The sequence below is a fragment of the Cydia strobilella genome, chromosome 25 (genome assembly GCF_947568885.1).
Source record: "Cydia strobilella chromosome 25, ilCydStro3.1, whole genome shotgun sequence".
NCBI classification, from domain to species: Eukaryota; Metazoa; Arthropoda; class Insecta; order Lepidoptera; family Tortricidae; genus Cydia; species Cydia strobilella.
In genome coordinates, this window is record NC_086065.1 from 4,486,939 (window position 1) to 4,506,060 (window position 19,122).

Below are 19,122 nucleotides of genomic sequence, written 5' to 3' on the forward strand. Positions count from 1 at the left end.
GTTTCTGCTTACCCACAGGCGTTTAAATCTTTGGCGAACCCATTACTGGCTGCCTTGGTTTGCCCCTCCTGTTTGGGCCTGGTAAGGCAAAGCTATAAGGGCTCTGTTGCCTACGTATTCAGACGGCCTTCTTTTGACATGCCCAAACCACCTTAGCCGACTTTCTTGGAGCTTAAGTAAGTAAGTAAGTAAATATTTATTGCAAACCATGGTATGTACATAGATGTTACAGATTATGTAAAGTTTCACATGGACCCCGGTGGGGTGTAGCAATTTTTCTTATAACTAGCTTAAACATAATTATACAAAACTAAACTTAACTACTTTCATAATGAAAGCGCTAGGTCTATTATACATTTATAATTTGTGGATCAAGATATATATAGGCTACATTATAAAAAAATAATTAATTGTGTCTTCCATAATTTTTTTGTAATAGGTCTGTGTAATAGGTTTTGCTTATCAAATGTGTCTTGAGTTTACTTATGAATAGGTTTTTGCTCTCAATGTTTTTCATATCTGAGGGTCATCATCATCATCATCATCATGTCAGCCGATAGACGTCCACTGCTGGACATAGGCCTCCCCCAAGGCTGGCCTGGTATCTGAGGGTAATTTGTTGTAAATTTGTATAGGTAGCTTGGTAATATGGACCTTTTTTGTATACCTATATGTCTAGGACTGGCTTATCGGCGACGTCTCTCAATCCGAGGCTACCACGGATGTCTTCGTTTCGAACCCTATCAATCCTGGAGATGCCTGACATCCACCTCAGCATCTTCATTTCATTTCACGATAACTACGAAATATTCAAACGTTTATTTATGTTATGTTTTTGAAGAAAATTTTTATATAAATTATGTAAGTATTCTAGTTAGCAGACTGGATTGAAGCACGATTAATTTGAAATTATTTTAAACGGGGTAAATTTACAATAAACGCTCGACATGTTTCGATCCAATTTTACGAATTACGACGACGAACGATGGACGATTAATTTGCTTCGATTTTACTAATCCATAACATATGTATTTACGAGTAGCTCGGATTTTAGAAAGAAAGAAAATACAATTATTTACGTTACACCAGTTAATTACGTAAAAGAGGGTGTAGAAGTACCATCGCAAAAACAAAACGACGTCTGAGCTTATCACCTTTTAAGCACCTGGAACAAGACATAATTCAGTCCTTCTAAATGACATTTCGAACTCACATGTCAATACAGCTTCCTACATTTCTCCCGCCGCTTTTTATCGACCGCTATAAATAGTGTGGTCGCCGCCGAAACGACATTCAGTAGCCTTCGCGCAGTCTACAGAAGTGCACGATGAGAGTACTGGTCAGTTGGACCCAGATTTATTAACGTGGTGTATAATATAGTGAAGTGACAACGTCAAGGATTGCTCGATGGTTGAGGTTAACGGTTATTGTTTTGTTACAGATTGTCGCCGCCGTCCTCGCCTGCGCCGCCGCAGCGCCCTCGGGCCTGCTGGCTGGTCCCTACGGTCATGGTCTGATCGGGCATGGCGCGCCTCTGGCTTACGGCCATGGCGCGCCTCTGGCTTACGGCCATGGCGCGCCTCTGGCTTACGGCCATGGCGCCCCTCTGGCTTACGGCCACGCCGCCCCCTTGGCTGTAGCGCACGCCGCGCCGCTGGCCGTGGCTCACGCTGCCGTCCCCACTATCTCCCCCGGTGACATCCAGGGTGCCGCCATCGATGCCCATGTTGAGGCTGCTGACCACGTCCGCGCCGCCGTCGACCAGGCTTCCGAACTTCACGGACAGGCCATTAACGCCGCCGAGGATCACTCGTGGCAGGCTGTTGATGCCGTGAAGACCCACGAGGCTCAGTTGGACGGTGCCGCCGCTGGCGCCGCGCCCATCCTCGCTAAGCAGCTGGCCGGTCACGCCGGAGTATATGCCGCCCCCGCGCTCGCGCACGCCGCCTACGCCGCGCCCGTCGCGCACGCCGCTTACGCCGCGCCCATCGCGCACGCCGCGTACGCCGCTCCCATCGCGCACGCCGCCAGCCACTCCGTGTCCTCCCAGTCCCTGCACCAGACCCACCCCGCTCCCCTCGTCCACGCTCCCGTGATCGCTCACGCCGCTCCCGTCGCGTACGCCGCGCACGCCGGCTACGCTCACGCCGGACTCGCTCATGGTCTATCCCACTGGTAAATTTATAGGATATCAAATTTGTGCCAAAAACGTTCTAATACTCAATTGTTTGGATTTAAAATTAAAACAGACAGATAATAGAGAGGCGAGGATGTGCTGTAAATAAAGAAAATAGTCAATTTATTATTCTGTTTCCTTTGACCCCCATACTCTTACTTCCTACCTCCTCTAGAACGCGGAAGCTGTCAGCCGCTTGTCACTATCTATCTATTCTAAGGGTCATGACACCTATCGACACCTATTGAAATGAGCATATACCTACTTGGACAAATAATAAACATGGTAGGTATTCAATGTTAATTTTAAGGCAACAGAGGCGTTTCTCACGAGCTCATACGAGCATTGTTCGTAGTTCTCTCAGCTGTTTCGTAGGTACAACGATTGCAGGAGCTGATATAATGATTAAGATAAAAATAAACTGAGGCCAGTTACACCTATAAGGAATTATCTTGTTATTGTCAAAGAATGGTGTAACATAAGATACAGTGATTTGCATATTTACACATAATAATATGTTTACCTACCCGAGCAAATTAAGTCATACGAAGTTATGCCCAACGCTTTAGTTGCCTCTTTTTATTTAGCCTTATTTTTGACATTAAAAGTTTTACTTTAAAAAGCTTTTATTGCGCGAAAAATAAGAAAGAATTAACAAATCCTGACCACGTCAAAAGTCAAAGCTTTTAAGATCAATCTAGGGGCACTTAAACTCGTAATCATAACGACCTTTATAGACAATTGTAACATTGTTCCAAAGAACGTGAGTATAGTGGTGTAACCTTACAACAAATATATAAACAAACGGCCTTTTCGCACCGGTGATAGCGTCCGTGGCGAGTGGCTAGTCATCCGGTGACAACATGTGGCCTTCACACACCGTCAGACACTGTGTAAAACACCATTGCACCGTACCTTAACCTTACCCTGCTAAGGTGCGAAAGGAATATATGCAAATATCTATCAAACGCAATCTTAAACAAGATAACCTAAGACTGGAGCAGTATGATCGTTTGAACTTATAAACTTAAGAGAATGTGTATCAGTGGCGGAGAATCTTTACAACACGATTTACACGATTCTCATTTCATTAACCTAAATTGCTAAAATTATAACTAACCTAAAACAGCGCCGGCACAAGAATAATCTCTTTATGGGACATAATATATAAATCGACCTGTTTAAAACACTGTTCCTGTGGCATTGGACTCTAATAGAGATATAGATAGATTTCTCACTAGACTTATATTGACCGGGATATAGACCGTGATTACCTTTTGTATTATGTATTTTTATTTTATTTAAGTCTAGTGAAACTAACCGTGAATCATTCAAAACTCAGATAGATTTTTATTTGGTATTATATATTTAGAAGACGAAGACGAACTGCCGGTAGGCCTCCAACGAGATGGAGCGACGACTTGGTGAAGGTCGCGGGAATTCGGTGGTTGCGAGCGGCACAGGATCGGTCGGAGTGGCGAGCCTTGGGGGAGGCCTATGTCCAGCAGTGGACGTCTATCGGCTGACATGATGATGATGATGATGATGATTATATATTTAATCATACACTGTCCATTTTAAATTGATTACAAAATTATAATTAAAATTCACATTTCAATAAATAATTCCAATTCACATGGCAAGGAATTAAAAAACCGGCCAAGTACGAGTCGGACTCGCGCACCGAGGGTTCCGTACATTACATAATTTTAACAATGTATTTTTTATGCGAAACGTGAGTGAAAGGTAAATTGCGGTTTACGATTTATGACGTATTAAAAAAAACTACTTACCAGATCTCGTTCAAACCAATTTTCGGTGGAAGTTTGCATGGTAATGTACATCATATTTTTTTCAGTTTTATCATTCTCTTATTTTAGAAGTTACAGGGGGGGGACACATTTTACCACTTAGTGTCTCTCGCGCAAACTATTCAATTTAGAAAAAAATTATATTAGAAACGTCACTATCATTTTTGAAGACCTATCCATAGATACCCCACACGTATGGGTTTGATGAAAAAGTTCCAAGTATGGGGAGCCCCCAAAATTTATTGTTTTTTTTATTTTTGTGTGAAAATCTTAATGCGGTTCACAGATTACATCTACTTACCAAGTTTCAACGGTAGTACTTATAGTTCAGATAGTTCTTATAGTTTCAGAGAAAAGTGGCTGTGACATACGGACGGACAGACAGACAGACAGACATGACGAATCTATAATCTAAGGGTTCCGTTTTTTGCCATTTGGCTACGGAACCCTAAAAAGCTCCCATCGCCTGCTATACCTGATAAATTTGCACTATCAAGACAAAAACACATCTTAGGCCCTAGCTGTCTCCTGTTAGTCGGTTTGCATCATTAAAATCCTCGCACGTGGCTAAGAGACAAAGCTGATTAATTAATGTGTTCTAATATCTAGGACAAAGGTCGAAGTATTTCGTGGGAAAGATTGCTACTCCTAAGGTATCGCGACAAGAGCCGATTTGCGCAAAGTTGATAAACATCGTCCCCTTATATTTCATATACAAAAGTGTCAAACATTTGACGGGAAATTGTGATGCTATTGGCTTACGCACCAATTCACTGGTTAGTAATATTTATATACCGAAAACTTATTTAAAGTATCGACCTCGACCTTCTGTTGTGCTATCGTTTAAAAATATCAGGAATGCAACTGTTTGTCACATCGACACAAGATTTCTTCTGGATTCTTTATCATCATGTCATTTTATTAACAATACATTTGCTTTATGGATAACAAATAATCCGCAATACCTAGTCTGCACGCCGGCTAATCGTGATTTGAGGACTTTTTTGTGGACTAAGATCTTGTTTCATCCCTGGCTTTTCATCACCGAAAAATCCCTACTAACTAATGCAAAAGTAAACTCTGTCTGTCTGTTAAAATTTCACGTTTAAACAGATCAACTGATTTAGATTAAATTTGGTATGGAGATAGTTTGAGGCTTTAGGAAGGACATAGGATAGTTTTTATCAATCATTATCACCATCATCATCCCACGCAGACGAAGTTGCGGGCGGAACCTAGTATTTAATATATTTAATAGTATTTAAAATTATATTATATTTTTAGCTTACAATTTGTAATGACATATTAAATAATAATGAAAGTGTAAATAATTTGCACGCCTGCATGCAGGATGAAGGTACATGGACAACTTAGCCATAAGATCTTGATTCTTGCCTTTAGTTTATACCATATTCTAGCAAATAAAGATATTTTGATTTAATTTCATTTGAATACAATTATTCTTAGGGCAATCCGATAAGACGCGTAATATGACATTACATTACCGTCATCAATATCTCCCAACTAGATCGCAATTACGTTCTTGACGCACAGACCGCATCCGTTTCCGCGTTGACAACCGATTAAAGCAAAAAAACCGCTCCGGGCAGTCCAGAAAAATACAAACTTACAAATGCGGACAGCGAAAACTTGAACTAAGAAACACCGCGTACTGTATTCGGCTTCAGCGGTAGACAGTGGCGCTGCAGGTAAATGAAAAGGTAAAATGGTAAGAGCAGCGTACGCGCAACGAGTTCAAGTTCGCTTCACTTTCGTTACACTTTTTGGAGGCCAATGAACTTCGGCGGCCTTGGGAAGGCTGCATTTTTTACACAATGTGTGTAATATTTGTAGAAAGGATAAGAATCTAAATTGTATCTTGAACATTCGATAGCGAATATGACACTAAAACCGATTTATTAAATATGTAAATTTTTGTGTAAAATAGCTACGTCAAAAAATGAATAGAATCCGTCTGAACTAACTTTGTACCGACTTGAACAGAACTAAGTGTTGTTATACACGTCATATACAGGATGGTTAAAAAATAAGTGCATTCCCGATACCAGGGAGGTTTTGGGATTAAATATACTGAGCAACTGTTACTATGGGACCAACCACGAAATCGCGAAAAAATTTTTTACCCTCCCATAGAAAATGGACCAGCCAAAATGTATGAAACAACCAAATTTTTTTCGCGATTTGGGGGTTGGTCCCATAGTAAAAGTTGCTCAGTATGCCAAAACCCCTCTGGTAATGGGAATGCACTTATTTTTTAGCCATCATAGGTACATAATTTGACACTAAATGAGGACATAGCCGCACTTTGTTATTGCAAATGACATGCAGAATTAGGTTAGTCCGACTCTAAAGGCCTAATACATATTGTATCCTTTAAGGATACGCACAAAAATACCTTACATCATTTTGGAAAAGAGCTATTGCTCTTCAAAAAAAAAAATTATGCGACATGATATTTTTATTATATGTAGGTATCCATCACAGAGGGTCCAAAATCGATCCAGCAGTTTGAAGAGCATCAGCTCTTTCCAAAATGATGTAAGGCATTTTTGTGCGTAGGGGGGTTTTTAAATTTTTAATTCTATAGTTATAATTTTTAAGTACAAATCTGTAAAGCATGAACGTTCGGCACCACAATTCATTAATTTACCAGTAAAAAGCTCGAATGTTCGCTGTTTTGAGACGTATCTATTTTAATCACCAGATAAATTATCAAATTCTTTATAACTCCAAAGGAATAAAACAATAATCCATCTTAGGTGTCCCTGTGAGAACCCGACCTCGCCTATAACCCACTTACTAACGAGTGATTAGGTGTTTAACGGCAAACCAAACAGTTGAAAACGTAATTGCTGGCCAACTGACTATACGTGGACTATCCCAACCTCGTATTTCACACTGATACTCATGCATTAGCAACCTTGATGGATCAACTTAGAGTTGATATTCAAATGCAATGGTTGTGAGATACGATGGGAAAGTATTAGTGTTTGGCCCGAAAGGTCAGTGCGGCCGTCACGTGCCCGCGGCTCTATGGTGTAGTTGATTACGTAAACATAGGGTTAGGGATAATGTACAGACAAAATCATTCATGGAAATCAAAAAACTGAATAACTTCAGATTGAAACGCAAACTACAAAAGTTCATGCCCAATAAAGAGTTCTAGATTCCAAGAGGTCCGTGCAAGGAAGCCGACCATTTCTAAACTATCGGAAGCTCAAAAACAATACAAAAGGTAATCACGGTCCATATCGCGGTCAATATAAGTCTAGTGAAACTAACCGTGAATCATTCAAACTGTTATTTTAGATTAATGTAGGCAAAAAGAAAATCGGTTTTATAAACGGTTTTTTACATCATAACTTTGTAAAAAAATTAGAATAAGTTTCAATATGTTCTGTCAATTTTATTACGCTATTACATTCAGGATCAATTATGGATGGCATAGAAAGGATGCCAATCTCTTATGGCAGAATTGTTGCAAAAGTGACTGCTTTCAGCTTTAAATAGTAGTTCCTAATCTCTCCGGTGGCGCTAGTTAGGCTCTGGGACATGAGTAAACCATGAACCATATAAGGCAACAAATAACTCGACCAAATTAAGTAGGTTGTTTTAGGTAGTATTTCGGTGTATGGTGGCGCCGCCTAATTACTGTTTTTTGATGGACACTTTTGATACATAGAGATTTGGCTCCTTTATATAGTCTCCATGGGATCAATGTATATGATGTAGACCACGTAATGACATCGCACAAAATGGTTTTGCACTGACAGGCGATGATATTAAAAATTTTTTGGGGTATCTAAACATAGCTAAATCTAGTTAAAATTATACGACGTTTTAGTCTTAATATACCAACGGTTAACAATAATAAAATCCGTACCAAATACAAATGAATAAACTTATGCTTATCTGCATCTGTAGCTGCCACCGTTATAAATGTTATAATCTACGAATATACAATAAAGTATACCTAACATCAACATGATTGTAAAGAAACCAAAATGTAATCACATTCAAAATTGGATGCATTAAGATTTAAACATGGCTATTTGAACAAATTATAGGATTGTAATAGAAAATTGGTTTGATATAGTAAAACAATTTTTCGGTAATCTATTAAACGTCTAGTAGGTTTTAGAAAGTATTATATATATTTGTAATAGCAAAGATAGATATAACTCCGTAATAGATGGATACAGTCTAAGGAAAAAAACGTGCCTCGAAAATCAAGAAAATTTGATTCTCGTTCAGAGGGCGCTAATAGCTTTGGCCTACAGTCGTATAGATGGCGTTGACGGTTTCGTTTGTTATTTAACAATTTTAACGCATATCAGTGAAAGAACATGGGTCAAAATCATAAAAATAATTAATGCAAATAAAAAAAATCATTTATCCATATTTAAATACATTTTATCGTATTTTTATAAATCTTCATTTTTAGTTTTAAAGTGTGTCGACAGATGGCAGTGAATTTACTGGGGTTACAAAATTTACTATGACAGTACCGCTCTAGTATAAGTTACTCTATGGTAATAGGGTAAAAATCTTAAGGTTGTAGAAAATCTGCAGCCTCTGTTCTTAGTTCACGACAAGTACAACATTCCCACTCTAACCTCTTTATCAGGTCAAGATTACCCAGATTAAGGTAACCGACAACTTTAATCATGAATATGCAAGATTACAGAGCGCTGAGTCAAATACAGCTGTATTTACGTACATAAAAAAGGTACATACTGATATACAAAATTAGATATACCTATCAAATTCAAGCCTCATGTTTGACAAGCAAGGCCTATTATAAAACTTGGTTCACAGAATAGTCAAAACGAATATTTCCTACATTTCTCCCGCCCCTTTTATCACGCTCGTTCGCTATAAAAAGTGTGAGCAACGGCGAAACAGCATTCAGTAGCCTTCGCGCAGTCTACAGAAGTGCAAGATGAGAGTACTGGTCAGTTGAGCAACTGTTTAACGTTCCCATGTGGTGTCTTTGTGAAGTGACGACGTCAAGGATTGCTTCAATGTCGAGGTTAAAACGGTTCGTGTTTTGTTACAGATTGTCGCCGCCGTCCTCGCCTGCGCCGCCGCAGCGCCCTCGGGCCTGCTGGCTGGTCCCTACGGTCATGGTCTGATCGGCCATGGCGCCCCTCTGGCTTACGGCCATGGCGCCCCTCTGGCTTACGGCCATGGCGCCCCTCTGGCTTACGGCCACGCCGCCCCCTTGGCTGTAGCGCACGCCGCGCCCCTGGCCGTGGCTCACGCCGCCGTCCCCACCATCTCCCCTGGTGACATCCAGGGCGCCGCCATCGATGCCCATGTTGAGGCTGCTGACCACGTCCGCGCCGCCGTCGACTCCCACCGCGAGCTCCACGACCAGGCTGCTGAACTCCACGGACAGGCCATCAACGCCGCTGAGGATCACTCGTGGCAGGCCGTTGATGCCGTGAAGACCCACGAGGCTCAGTTGGACGGTGCTGCTGCCGGCGCCGCGCCCATCCTCGCTAAGCAGCTGGCCGGCCACGCCGGAGTGTACGCCGCCCCCGCGCTCGCGCACGCTGCCTACGCCGCCCCCGCACTCGCGCACGCTGCCTACGCTGCCCCCATCGCGCACGCCGCCAGCCACTCCGTGTCCTCCCAGTCTCTGCACCAGACCCACCCCGCCCCGCTCGTGCACGCTCCCGTGATCGCTCACTCCGCCCCCGTGCTCGCGCACGCCGCTCCCGTAGCGTACGCCGCGCACGCCGGCTACGCTCACGCCGGACTAGCTCACGCCGGCTACGCTAACGCTGGACTCGCGCACGCTGGCTACGGTCACGCCGGTCTTGCCCACGGCCTATCCCACTGGTAGACTATTAGATTTACAAAAAGTGCCAAATATTTTCTAATACTCAAACGTTTCGAATTTAAATTAAAAACAAAACCAACAGAAAGGCGAGGAAGTGTAAATAAACAAAATAGTTAAATTATTGCTTTGTTTTCTTCTTTTCCACCAGATCCAGGTCATTACTGCCGCAAATGTCAAAATAGATGTTGTTGAACGGAATTTTGACATTTGCAGCAGCAATGCAGTCAGCAGTAATGTCGCACTGCAACATTGCAGTAGTAATGCTGGTGCAGTATGAATCCGAACGTCACCTTTGGGCTACGGTATAGAAAAAACTTCAAGAAAGAAAAGAGCGTATTCCCATCTCAATGGCCGGCAACGCACTTACAAACTCTCTAGTGTTGCAGGTGTCCATGGACGACGATAATCGCTTATCATCAGGCGATTCGTCCGCTCGTTTGCCTCCTATATCATAAAAAAAAACCGGACAAGTGCGAGTCGGATTCGTCCAACGCCCACCGAGGGTTCCGTACTTTTTAGTATTTGTTGTTAAAGCGGCAACAGAAATACATCTGTGAAAATTTCAACTGTCTAGCTATCACGGTTCATGCGATACAGCCTGGCGACAGACAGATAGACGGACAGTGGAGTCTTAGTTATAGGGTCCCGTTTTTACCCTTTGGGTACGGAATCCTAAAAAAACTAAACTTCAGGCGGGACGTACACTTCTAGGTTAGTATACCAGCGGTACAATCCTGTGCCCTTCATTCGAAGATTTCCATGGACCATAGTCTATTTCCGAAGAATCGGAAGCACAATTAAAAGCACAGTTCATAAACTTTATATGTCACGCGGGTGTAGCAACACCGTTTACACCGTGAGAATGGTGCTTCGTGACCGTCGGCGCCGGCGCATGCGTCAAAGATCATGCGCAAGGCTGGTTGTATGTGGTCGTCTGTGCGACTATCGCAATGCAAAATTCGAAATTTAATTTAAATGTTAGTCATACCGTTGTAGGTATGTAAAGCCTGACCAGGAATATATGATCATTGTCAAGAGGGCGCTGTTATTTTCATGTATAGGGTGACAGTTCAGTATAGTATGAAAATATTAGTTCCAGTGAAATTCCGCAACATGGCGCGTGATCATATATTCCTGTTCAGCTTTATTTTGATATAATACATGCCGATTTAAATTAGACCATCACTTTAATCATATTGTAACACTTAAATGAGTTGGTGATATACTACTACTACTTAATGGCGCAGCGACCCAAAATGAGTCTTGGCCTCCGACACGAGTATACGCCAGTCGTCTCGATCCTGTGCCATCTCCCGCCAGTTATCGGCACGGAGAGCGCTCAAATCTACTCCAACAGCATCGCCCCAGCGATACCTGGGACGTCCGACCGGCCTCCGCCCCACCTGGCGTCCCAAGTTGTTGTGATATAGTTTTCATATATAAAAACTGCCCAGTGTCTTGTAGGCCATAGTTGTATAGTCCAGTATTACAATACTGGACTGTGAACTATATTTGGGTGGTTTTATGGTACACCAAAAACTGCTGTCAAATTTTAAACTATCAGCAACCGCTACTGAACGTTGCTACACTATATCATTGCAATATGGTAATATGTGACGTTTTTAACCAAAAGGTATCACATTGTCGCTTGTTGATAAGGTTGATTTCTAATTGAAGCTATGTGGAAATAGCGCCTTACTGACAAGCGACAATAAGTACCCTTTTGGTTGAAAATGGCACATATTTTTAACGAAACGCGATGTTCTTGAGGTCAAGTAAACGGCCTAAGAAAGAAAAGGGTATATGTACCTGAAAATTAAAAGAAAAAAAAAACAATTTTAATTAATGTTCCTGAAACGAATTTAAGGAACTTTCCAAAAGGTTAGTATAATTTAATTAGTAGAGGTCCATAGGTGGCCGCAGAGCTGGCAACTCTCGCTCAAAGAATTAGTCTTGCACAGCGAGGAAATTCTGATGCCAGTATCTACGGCACCATGCCGTAGGGGGATATTTTTTTGGATATTTTAGAGATTAGTATTATTTATTTTTAGATTTAAGTTTTATAGTTTAGTTATATATGTAATTGATATAAAATATCTACAGAATATAGAATTAGATTTGTTGTTAAAAACAATAGAATGTAAATTTACACAAAGTGATTTCAAAAAACCGGCCAAGTGCGAGTCGGACTCGCGCACGAAGGGTTCCGCACCATTACGGAAAAAAACAGCAAAAAAAATCACGTTTGTTGTATGGGAGCCCCATTTAAATATTTATATTATTCTGTTTTTAGTATTTGTTGTTATAGCGGCAACAGAAATACATCATCTGTGAAAATTTCAACTGTATAGCTATCACGGTTCATGAGATACAGCCTGGTGACATACAGACAGACGGACAGACGGACGGACAGACGGACAGCGGAGTCTTAGTAATAGGGTCCCGTTTTTACCCTTTGGGTACGGAACCCTACAAAACGCTCAAGTACAATGTAAACAAATATTTACCACAAATATTGCAAAGTAACAAACTATACTACAAATAAGATAACTTGAATACGAAATCACTTTAAGTAACATTGTGGAAAACATTGCGTATTCTTTAACAAACCACAATCGCACATCACAAACGCCAGTGTACACGCGGCCTTATCGGTCATGCAATGCTCGAATCCAAATGGGTTAGTCTTAGTGCATTGTTTTACCTTCAATTAAAATTAGACCTTAAACTCTACGTAATATGATTCCATTACGAATATCGAAGTAATGATTAACTTGGGTGTTCGCGTGGATGTAATTGTACATTTGATATTGAAATTTAAATGAGCGAAAAGCCAAATAATCACTGGTTTTTGTCAATCAATATGTCAATAATACTGTGGTTGATTATAGTTAGCAAGCATTTGTTTACGTTGACCGTTTGGCTGCTAAGTGGTTTGCAATTACGTCCTTAATACCTACATAGTAGTTATTAAGTGGGAAACACTTACATTTGCTGCAAAAACATATATGACACATTTTAGGAACTGATGAATGATTCATGATACTAAAACATATTCCATGTCGTAAATATGGAATTAAATCTGCAGCTAGACGATTGGGCGTCCTCTCTAAGGTCAAGCGGTACTTCACACCGGGGCAGCTTCTTCAGCTTTACGTAGCTCCAGTCCGGTCGTGTATGGAGTACTGCAGCCACCTTTGGGATGGGTCCGCCAAATATCAGTTAGCCGCCTTAGATTCCATAGACAAACGCGCTAGGAAGCTTATTGGAGATGCGGGATTAGTAGAGGCTAGACTGCAGAGCCTTGAACACCGTAGAAAGGTAGCTTGTTTATCGGTGTTCTACAGGATACATTTCGGGGAGTGTGCGATGGGATTACATAATTTAATCCCCCCATCTCCATTCTGCCACCGTGGGACTAGACGCGGACTTGCGTTTCACCCTTACGTCGTTACTCTGCCACTGATTCGTACTAAGCGCTATGCATCCAGCTTTATCATGCGAACGGCTAAGGAGTGGAATTCACTTCCTGCAAATATATTCCCAGTCCACTATAACTTGGATCTTTTTAAATCAAGAGTGAATAGACATCTTTTAGGTAAGCATGATCCATCCTAGACTGCATCGGCACTTACCATCAGGTGAGATTGCGGTCAAATGCTTGCATTTTTGTAATAAAAAAAATACTAAACGCGTAAAAATACAAGTAATAGTGGAATTGTTATTTAATGCTATAACTAGTAGGCGAAGTTATATACTAAAGGCGAAATTAGGGTACTTATTTTCAATGCATTTGTCTGCAGCAACGTTTAGTATGTACTAACACATTCTCAAGTCAAAATATAGCCATTTAGTGTTTTGTTTGAACACTGTATACCTAATGCTCCTGATAATAAGTGTGTGAGGAATAGAACAATAGTAATAGCTTTATAGCACACACCTAGATTTTAAAATTTCTGTTGTCTTATGAAATTTTTGATCTATTGTTTTTAAGATTTTTTGGTATACACAGTAGCCGCCATGGTCATTATACAGTGTGGAAAGAATGAATGGGCCCTGGAGGGAAAGTGCCTTATAACCTTAAGTTAGCTCATTTTGCTCGAAGGAAACATTTATACCATAAGAAAGTTATATTTTCACCGGAGTCATAAGTCAAGTTAACTGATCTAAATTTTAACTATCTACGTCAAACGATCTCTGAGAAAAACGCATTCAACCGATTTGCAAGACCAAAGTGATCACATAAGTGCTTCGCGAACAAAGTTTTGTAAGAAACACTAAATAGGGGTCATCCATAAATTACATCACACGAATTTTATGATTTTTTGGCCCCTACCCCCTTGCTTGTCACACCATTTGGCAACCTAGTGTGACGTCACATATTTCGCAATTTTGCTTTTAACGAAATCAGCACATCGAATTTAATAATAGCAATTTTAGAAATTGTATGACACGAAACCGATTAGGAACAAAATTTCACGAAAAAAAAGGATACCTATATCGTTCCAAAAATTTGCCTATTTAGTTGTACCGCCAATACAAAAAAAAATCAAAACCATTTTCGGCTACAAGTGAAGTTAAACTGACGTCACAAAGTTTGTGACCCCCCCCCCCTCCCCCGTGTCACAAAATATCACATTTTCTGGACCCCCTCTCACCCCCTAAACGTGTGACGTAATTAATGGATGACCCCTAAGGAGATAAAACTATAATAATTTTGTGAAATTATAAATTCGTGTGATAGAACTAGATATTTATTTAGATAATTAAAGTCATTGTTAGTTAGCCAGGAAGCGACACGCTGCCTTCCTGACATGCACGTTATTTGGATTGCGGAAATAATATCGCCAATCGAACAAGCTTACGTTTTTAAATGTCATAAAAAGTTGATTTTTTAATGGGCGCTTTATAGCTTTTCTGAGAAAGCGCAAATATGTCTAAAGATACGAATATGGAAACGTATAACTATTCTTCTTCATCTTCTTCGACCTAGCGTTTTCCCGGCCTAGCGCCAGGGTCCGCTTTCCTACTTAATCTTCTCCACTTTGCCCGGTCTTTGGCATCCTCGGTGTGAGATTGTTCTCTTCCATGTCCGCCATCGCGACGTCCACAGCCAGCGCTTCTTAGGCCTACCGCGGCCGCGTGATCTAATCTTAACGTATAACTATTCAATAAAAATAAAAATAAATCCCTACGCATTATACCAAAGAAATCCATAATATGTCAAAAATGCCTTACAACATTTTGGAAATTTGCTGATACTCTTCAAACTGCTAGATCGATGTTTATCAAACATAGCTAAAAACTACCGCAAGGAAACTCGCTATCACCAAAGATAGATAACTCCGTAATAGATGGATAAAGTCTAAGGAAAAAATGTGCCTCGAAAATCACGAAAATTTGATTCTCAATCAGATTGCGCCACTAGCTTTGGCTTACTCTCGTATAGAGGGCTTTGCCGGTTACGCTTGTTATTTATAATTTTAACGCATATCCGTTAAAGAACATGGGTCAAAATCATATAAAAATAATTAATGCAAATAAAAAAATCATTTATCCATATTTAAATACATTTTAGCGTAATTTTATAAAACTTAATTTTTAGTTTTAAAGTATGTAGATAGATGGCAGTGTATTTACAGTGGTTACAAAATTTACTATGACAGTACCGCTCATCTTATTTATATCCTCTTTGCTATCACGTAAAAACCGCATCAAAGTCGGTCCATCCGTTTCAGAGCTACGATGTTACAGACAGACAGACACTGATGTCAAACGTGTTACATCCCTCTTTTTGCGTCGGAGTTAAAAACAACCCTCAACGTGGTTAGTGACTTTTTCCCCTGACATTAGTTACAAGTTAAAATTCTATTTTCCGTCAGTTTAATTTAAGACGTAGATATATATGAACATCATTTTATCCTATATTAATCCCCGTTTAGTGTTGTACCTAATACAGTGCCAAGGATAAAAGAACCCTCCTGCGGCAGTCGGGCAGTAAGAAAGCAAGATTTAACCGAAAAAACTTTTCAAAGGGATTTCCTTTCCGAACGCCCTGGCTGTGAAATGAACTCCGAGGTTTTTTAAAAGACTAGAACTAGGTAGTTCTTAAAAAAAAAGTGTAGAGAATTTTAAATGGATCGAAAACCTGATGATGCCTCCGGAATTGCAAGCTCCCATAGGTTACGGTAACAGCTTACCATCTGGCTGGTTGAATTATTCGCCACCAGCATAGTTAATAAAAAAAATGTCGACAATGGTATCCTTTTATCCCTCACCAGGGACATAGGGCTCCCAGAAGGGATTTCTATGTTTCGCGGTCCAGCGCGGCCTCCAGCTCCGCCCAGCCGTGAAAAAAAAGTAAAAAAAAATGTTAAAATTCATAAATTAATCGGAAGAAAAGGATAAATCTTATGTATCACTAAGATTTGGCCTGCCCTGAATAGAAAACCGTCTGGATGAAATCTCACTATTTGGCTTTTTTTCGTCCTGATGAAGATTATATATTATACATTATCTCATTTAATTCAATACTAGCCAATATTAAGAAACAATATCGTGCCGCTGATTGCCTCACTGAATTTGATTTTAAACAATTGAATTACGTTAATAAAGCTAACATAACTGATCACTTAAACGCTTTATGATTAATGATGTTTTCAATATGAAACGACTAGGTAATAATTACCTTTCTATCGTTGATCTAATGATTTTAATTTTAAATATATAGTTGACAAAACAGCCGTTCAAACATAAGTATGTATTAAGCTTTATTTTTAGAGTCCTACAACCTGCTGAGAAGAAAAACTTAAAAACATGAAAAGAAAAAAAAAACATATACACCTACATTCGGAAAGGACTTTAAAAGAAATAATTATATCAAAAACAAAAAACAAACACTTAAGCGATAATAATTAGTCTTTAACAGACAGCAACACGGTAATATTTTCATTCGTGCTGTAATATTTGAAAAACATATCGATAACAATACAACATGAAAACCAACTGGCCATCACGGCCAGCCGGCGCGCCGCAAAATCTGTCAAAATGCCCGCTTCCTGGCACCCTTCCCGCCCTTGAGCCGCTTACTTTTTTCCACCGGCGCCCGCGCACGTATAAATACGCTACGCGGCGAAATGAGAGCAATCAGTAGCCCTCGAGCAGTCTACCACAGAAGTGCACGATGAGATTTCTGGTCAGTTGAATATATTCAGTGCCAAGTGTTCAGTGAACGTGTTTGTGTTAAAGTTGGATTTGCGCGGATTGACGGAGTGTCTGGATTGGAATTAATGATTGTTTGTTTGTCACAGGTTGTTGCCGCTGTCCTCGCCTGCGCCAACGCAGCGCCCTCGGGCCTGCTGGCTGGTCCCTACGGTCATGGTCTGATCGGCCATGGCGCGCCTCTGGCTTACAGCCATGGCGCGCCTCTGGCTTACGGCCATGCTGCCCCCTTGGCTGTAGCGCACGCCGCGCCTTTGGCCGTGGCTCACGCCGCCGTCCCCACCATCTCCCCCGGTGACATCCAAGGCGCCGCCATCGACGCTCATGTTGAAGCCGCCGACCACGTCCGCGCCGCCGTTGATGCCACCCAAGAATACCATGACCAGGCTGCTGAGCTCCACGGACAGGCCATCAACGCCGCTGAGGACCACTCGTGGCAGGCTGTTGATGCTGTGAAGACCCATGAAGCTCAGATTGATGGTGCCACCGCCGGTGTTGCGCCCATCCTCGCTAAGCAGCTGGCTGGTCACGCCGGAGTGTACGCTGCCGCCGCCCCCGCGCTCGCGCACGCCGCCTACGCCGCTCCCATCGCGCACGCCGCCTACGCCGCTCCCATCGCGCACGCCGCCTACGCCGCTCCCATCGCGCACGGCGCTCCCCTCGCGCACGCTGGTATCGCCCACGCCGGTAGCCACTCCGTGTCCTCCCAGTCCCTGCACCAGACCCACCCCGCCCCCCTCGTCCACGCTCCCGTGATCGCTCACGCCGCCCCCGTCGCCTACGCCGCGCACGCCGGCTACGGCCACGCAGGCTACGGCCACGCCGGACTCGCCCACGGACTAGCGCACTGGTAAACTGTGATAGTATATTTAATACCAAAAAATATCTAATACTCAATTGTTTGGAAATGTAAATTAATAAAAAAAACAGGCAATAGAGGCGAGGATGTGTGAATAAATGAAATAGTATTTTATAAAAACACGTCTGTAGTTTTACTACCATTATCCCTGGGCTAGCCGTATCAGATTCATTTATTTGTGTACCTATTAAATAATTACACAAAGAAATCAATAAAATCAATATTACATAAATCAGAAAAGAAAGTCTCGTGTGACAGTCAATTAAAATTTCATACTGAAAATGGTCGATGCATGTCAACAAAAACCTGTTATTGTCAATAATAAAGAGCGTTTTTTTATCTTTTGATCGATTGATACCAATCCGAAAATAACTACCCACTTTCAAGCTCGACACCTCCACAAAAACTAGTCGAGACATATTTAGCCAAATAACTAATTTACCACGCTAAAAGCGGAACTTAAAAAGGCGGACCTTGAACGTGAATTCCTTCGCATATCGAAAAAAATGGATCACGGATTTGGAGCGGCCATTACAGAAAACCTTCATACGTCAGATAATTAAAGCCCGGAAGCGAACCTTTCGTTAAAATTAAATTATAATCTCAATGTCGTATTTCAATTACAATTAATAAGTCGTAGACGTGATTACGAAATGGGTAATTAAAACTATGTAACCAGAACCAGAAACGGATTCGGCATTGGCCGAAATGGCAGGATCATATGTTTCACGGCTTCATAGGTACAGGTATTTCAAAGCTTGTTTGTGATCGGCAGGGTTAATCCATTTGATTTTATACCGTATCACTAACGAAATAAAGTGAATATTGAAAACACGCCGCCCAAACATATGCTTGTAATTTAATCTGAGATTACAAACACAAACTATATAATCAAAAAATGTATCTGTCAATTATGACATGAACTAAATATAGACCTAAGTATAAGTCTAGTAAATATAAACGCTTTGTAAGTAGATATTTTAATGTATCAAGTTAGCGCAGCATTTCTAGATTTTATTAGGATAATAATACTGCCTCCATTTAGACGTTTACATGCAAAGTTACTTTGTCAGTTGACCATAAAGGTGACTAGACTTATATTGAGTTATTGGTGACTGAAGGTAATAATCACGGTTTATATCCCGGTCAATATTATAAGTCTAGTGAAACTAACCGTGAATCATTC

The 19,122-nt window shown here is 41.1% G+C and overlaps 4 protein-coding genes and 1 long non-coding RNA gene across 6 annotated transcripts in view; 3 read left to right on the forward strand and 2 right to left on the reverse strand.

Moving 5' to 3' along the window:
- The window catches only part of LOC134752913 (WD repeat-containing protein 7), a 162,002-nt gene that overhangs the window by 47,145 nt on the left and 95,735 nt on the right, over nucleotides 1-19,122 (reverse strand). The window lies entirely within an intron of this gene.
- On the forward strand, nucleotides 1,192-2,302 carry LOC134752869 (pupal cuticle protein C1B-like). The gene is made up of 2 exons (XM_063688637.1): nucleotides 1,192-1,339; nucleotides 1,442-2,302. The coding sequence occupies exons 1-2, from the start codon at nucleotides 1,328-1,330 to the stop codon at nucleotides 2,177-2,179; spliced, it is 750 nt and encodes a 249-aa protein (XP_063544707.1). The 5' UTR covers nucleotides 1,192-1,327; the 3' UTR covers nucleotides 2,180-2,302.
- On the reverse strand, nucleotides 1,876-9,814 carry LOC134752934 (uncharacterized). Of its 2 annotated transcripts, none has more exons than XR_010128777.1 (3): nucleotides 9,797-9,814; nucleotides 9,588-9,715; nucleotides 1,876-2,009 (listed from the first exon to the last, which is right to left on the reverse strand). It is a non-coding gene; the product is annotated as an uncharacterized LOC134752934 (long non-coding RNA). The 2 variants fall into 2 exon arrangements; XR_010128776.1 differs by lacking the exon at nucleotides 9,797-9,814 and adding an exon at nucleotides 9,767-9,784.
- Nucleotides 8,808-9,969, forward strand: LOC134752863 (cuticle protein 38-like). The gene is made up of 2 exons (XM_063688630.1): nucleotides 8,808-8,962; nucleotides 9,068-9,969. The coding sequence occupies exons 1-2, from the start codon at nucleotides 8,951-8,953 to the stop codon at nucleotides 9,857-9,859; spliced, it is 804 nt and encodes a 267-aa protein (XP_063544700.1). The 5' UTR covers nucleotides 8,808-8,950; the 3' UTR covers nucleotides 9,860-9,969.
- On the forward strand, nucleotides 16,921-18,058 carry LOC134752866 (pupal cuticle protein C1B-like). The gene is made up of 2 exons (XM_063688634.1): nucleotides 16,921-17,051; nucleotides 17,167-18,058. The coding sequence occupies exons 1-2, from the start codon at nucleotides 17,040-17,042 to the stop codon at nucleotides 17,929-17,931; spliced, it is 777 nt and encodes a 258-aa protein (XP_063544704.1). The 5' UTR covers nucleotides 16,921-17,039; the 3' UTR covers nucleotides 17,932-18,058.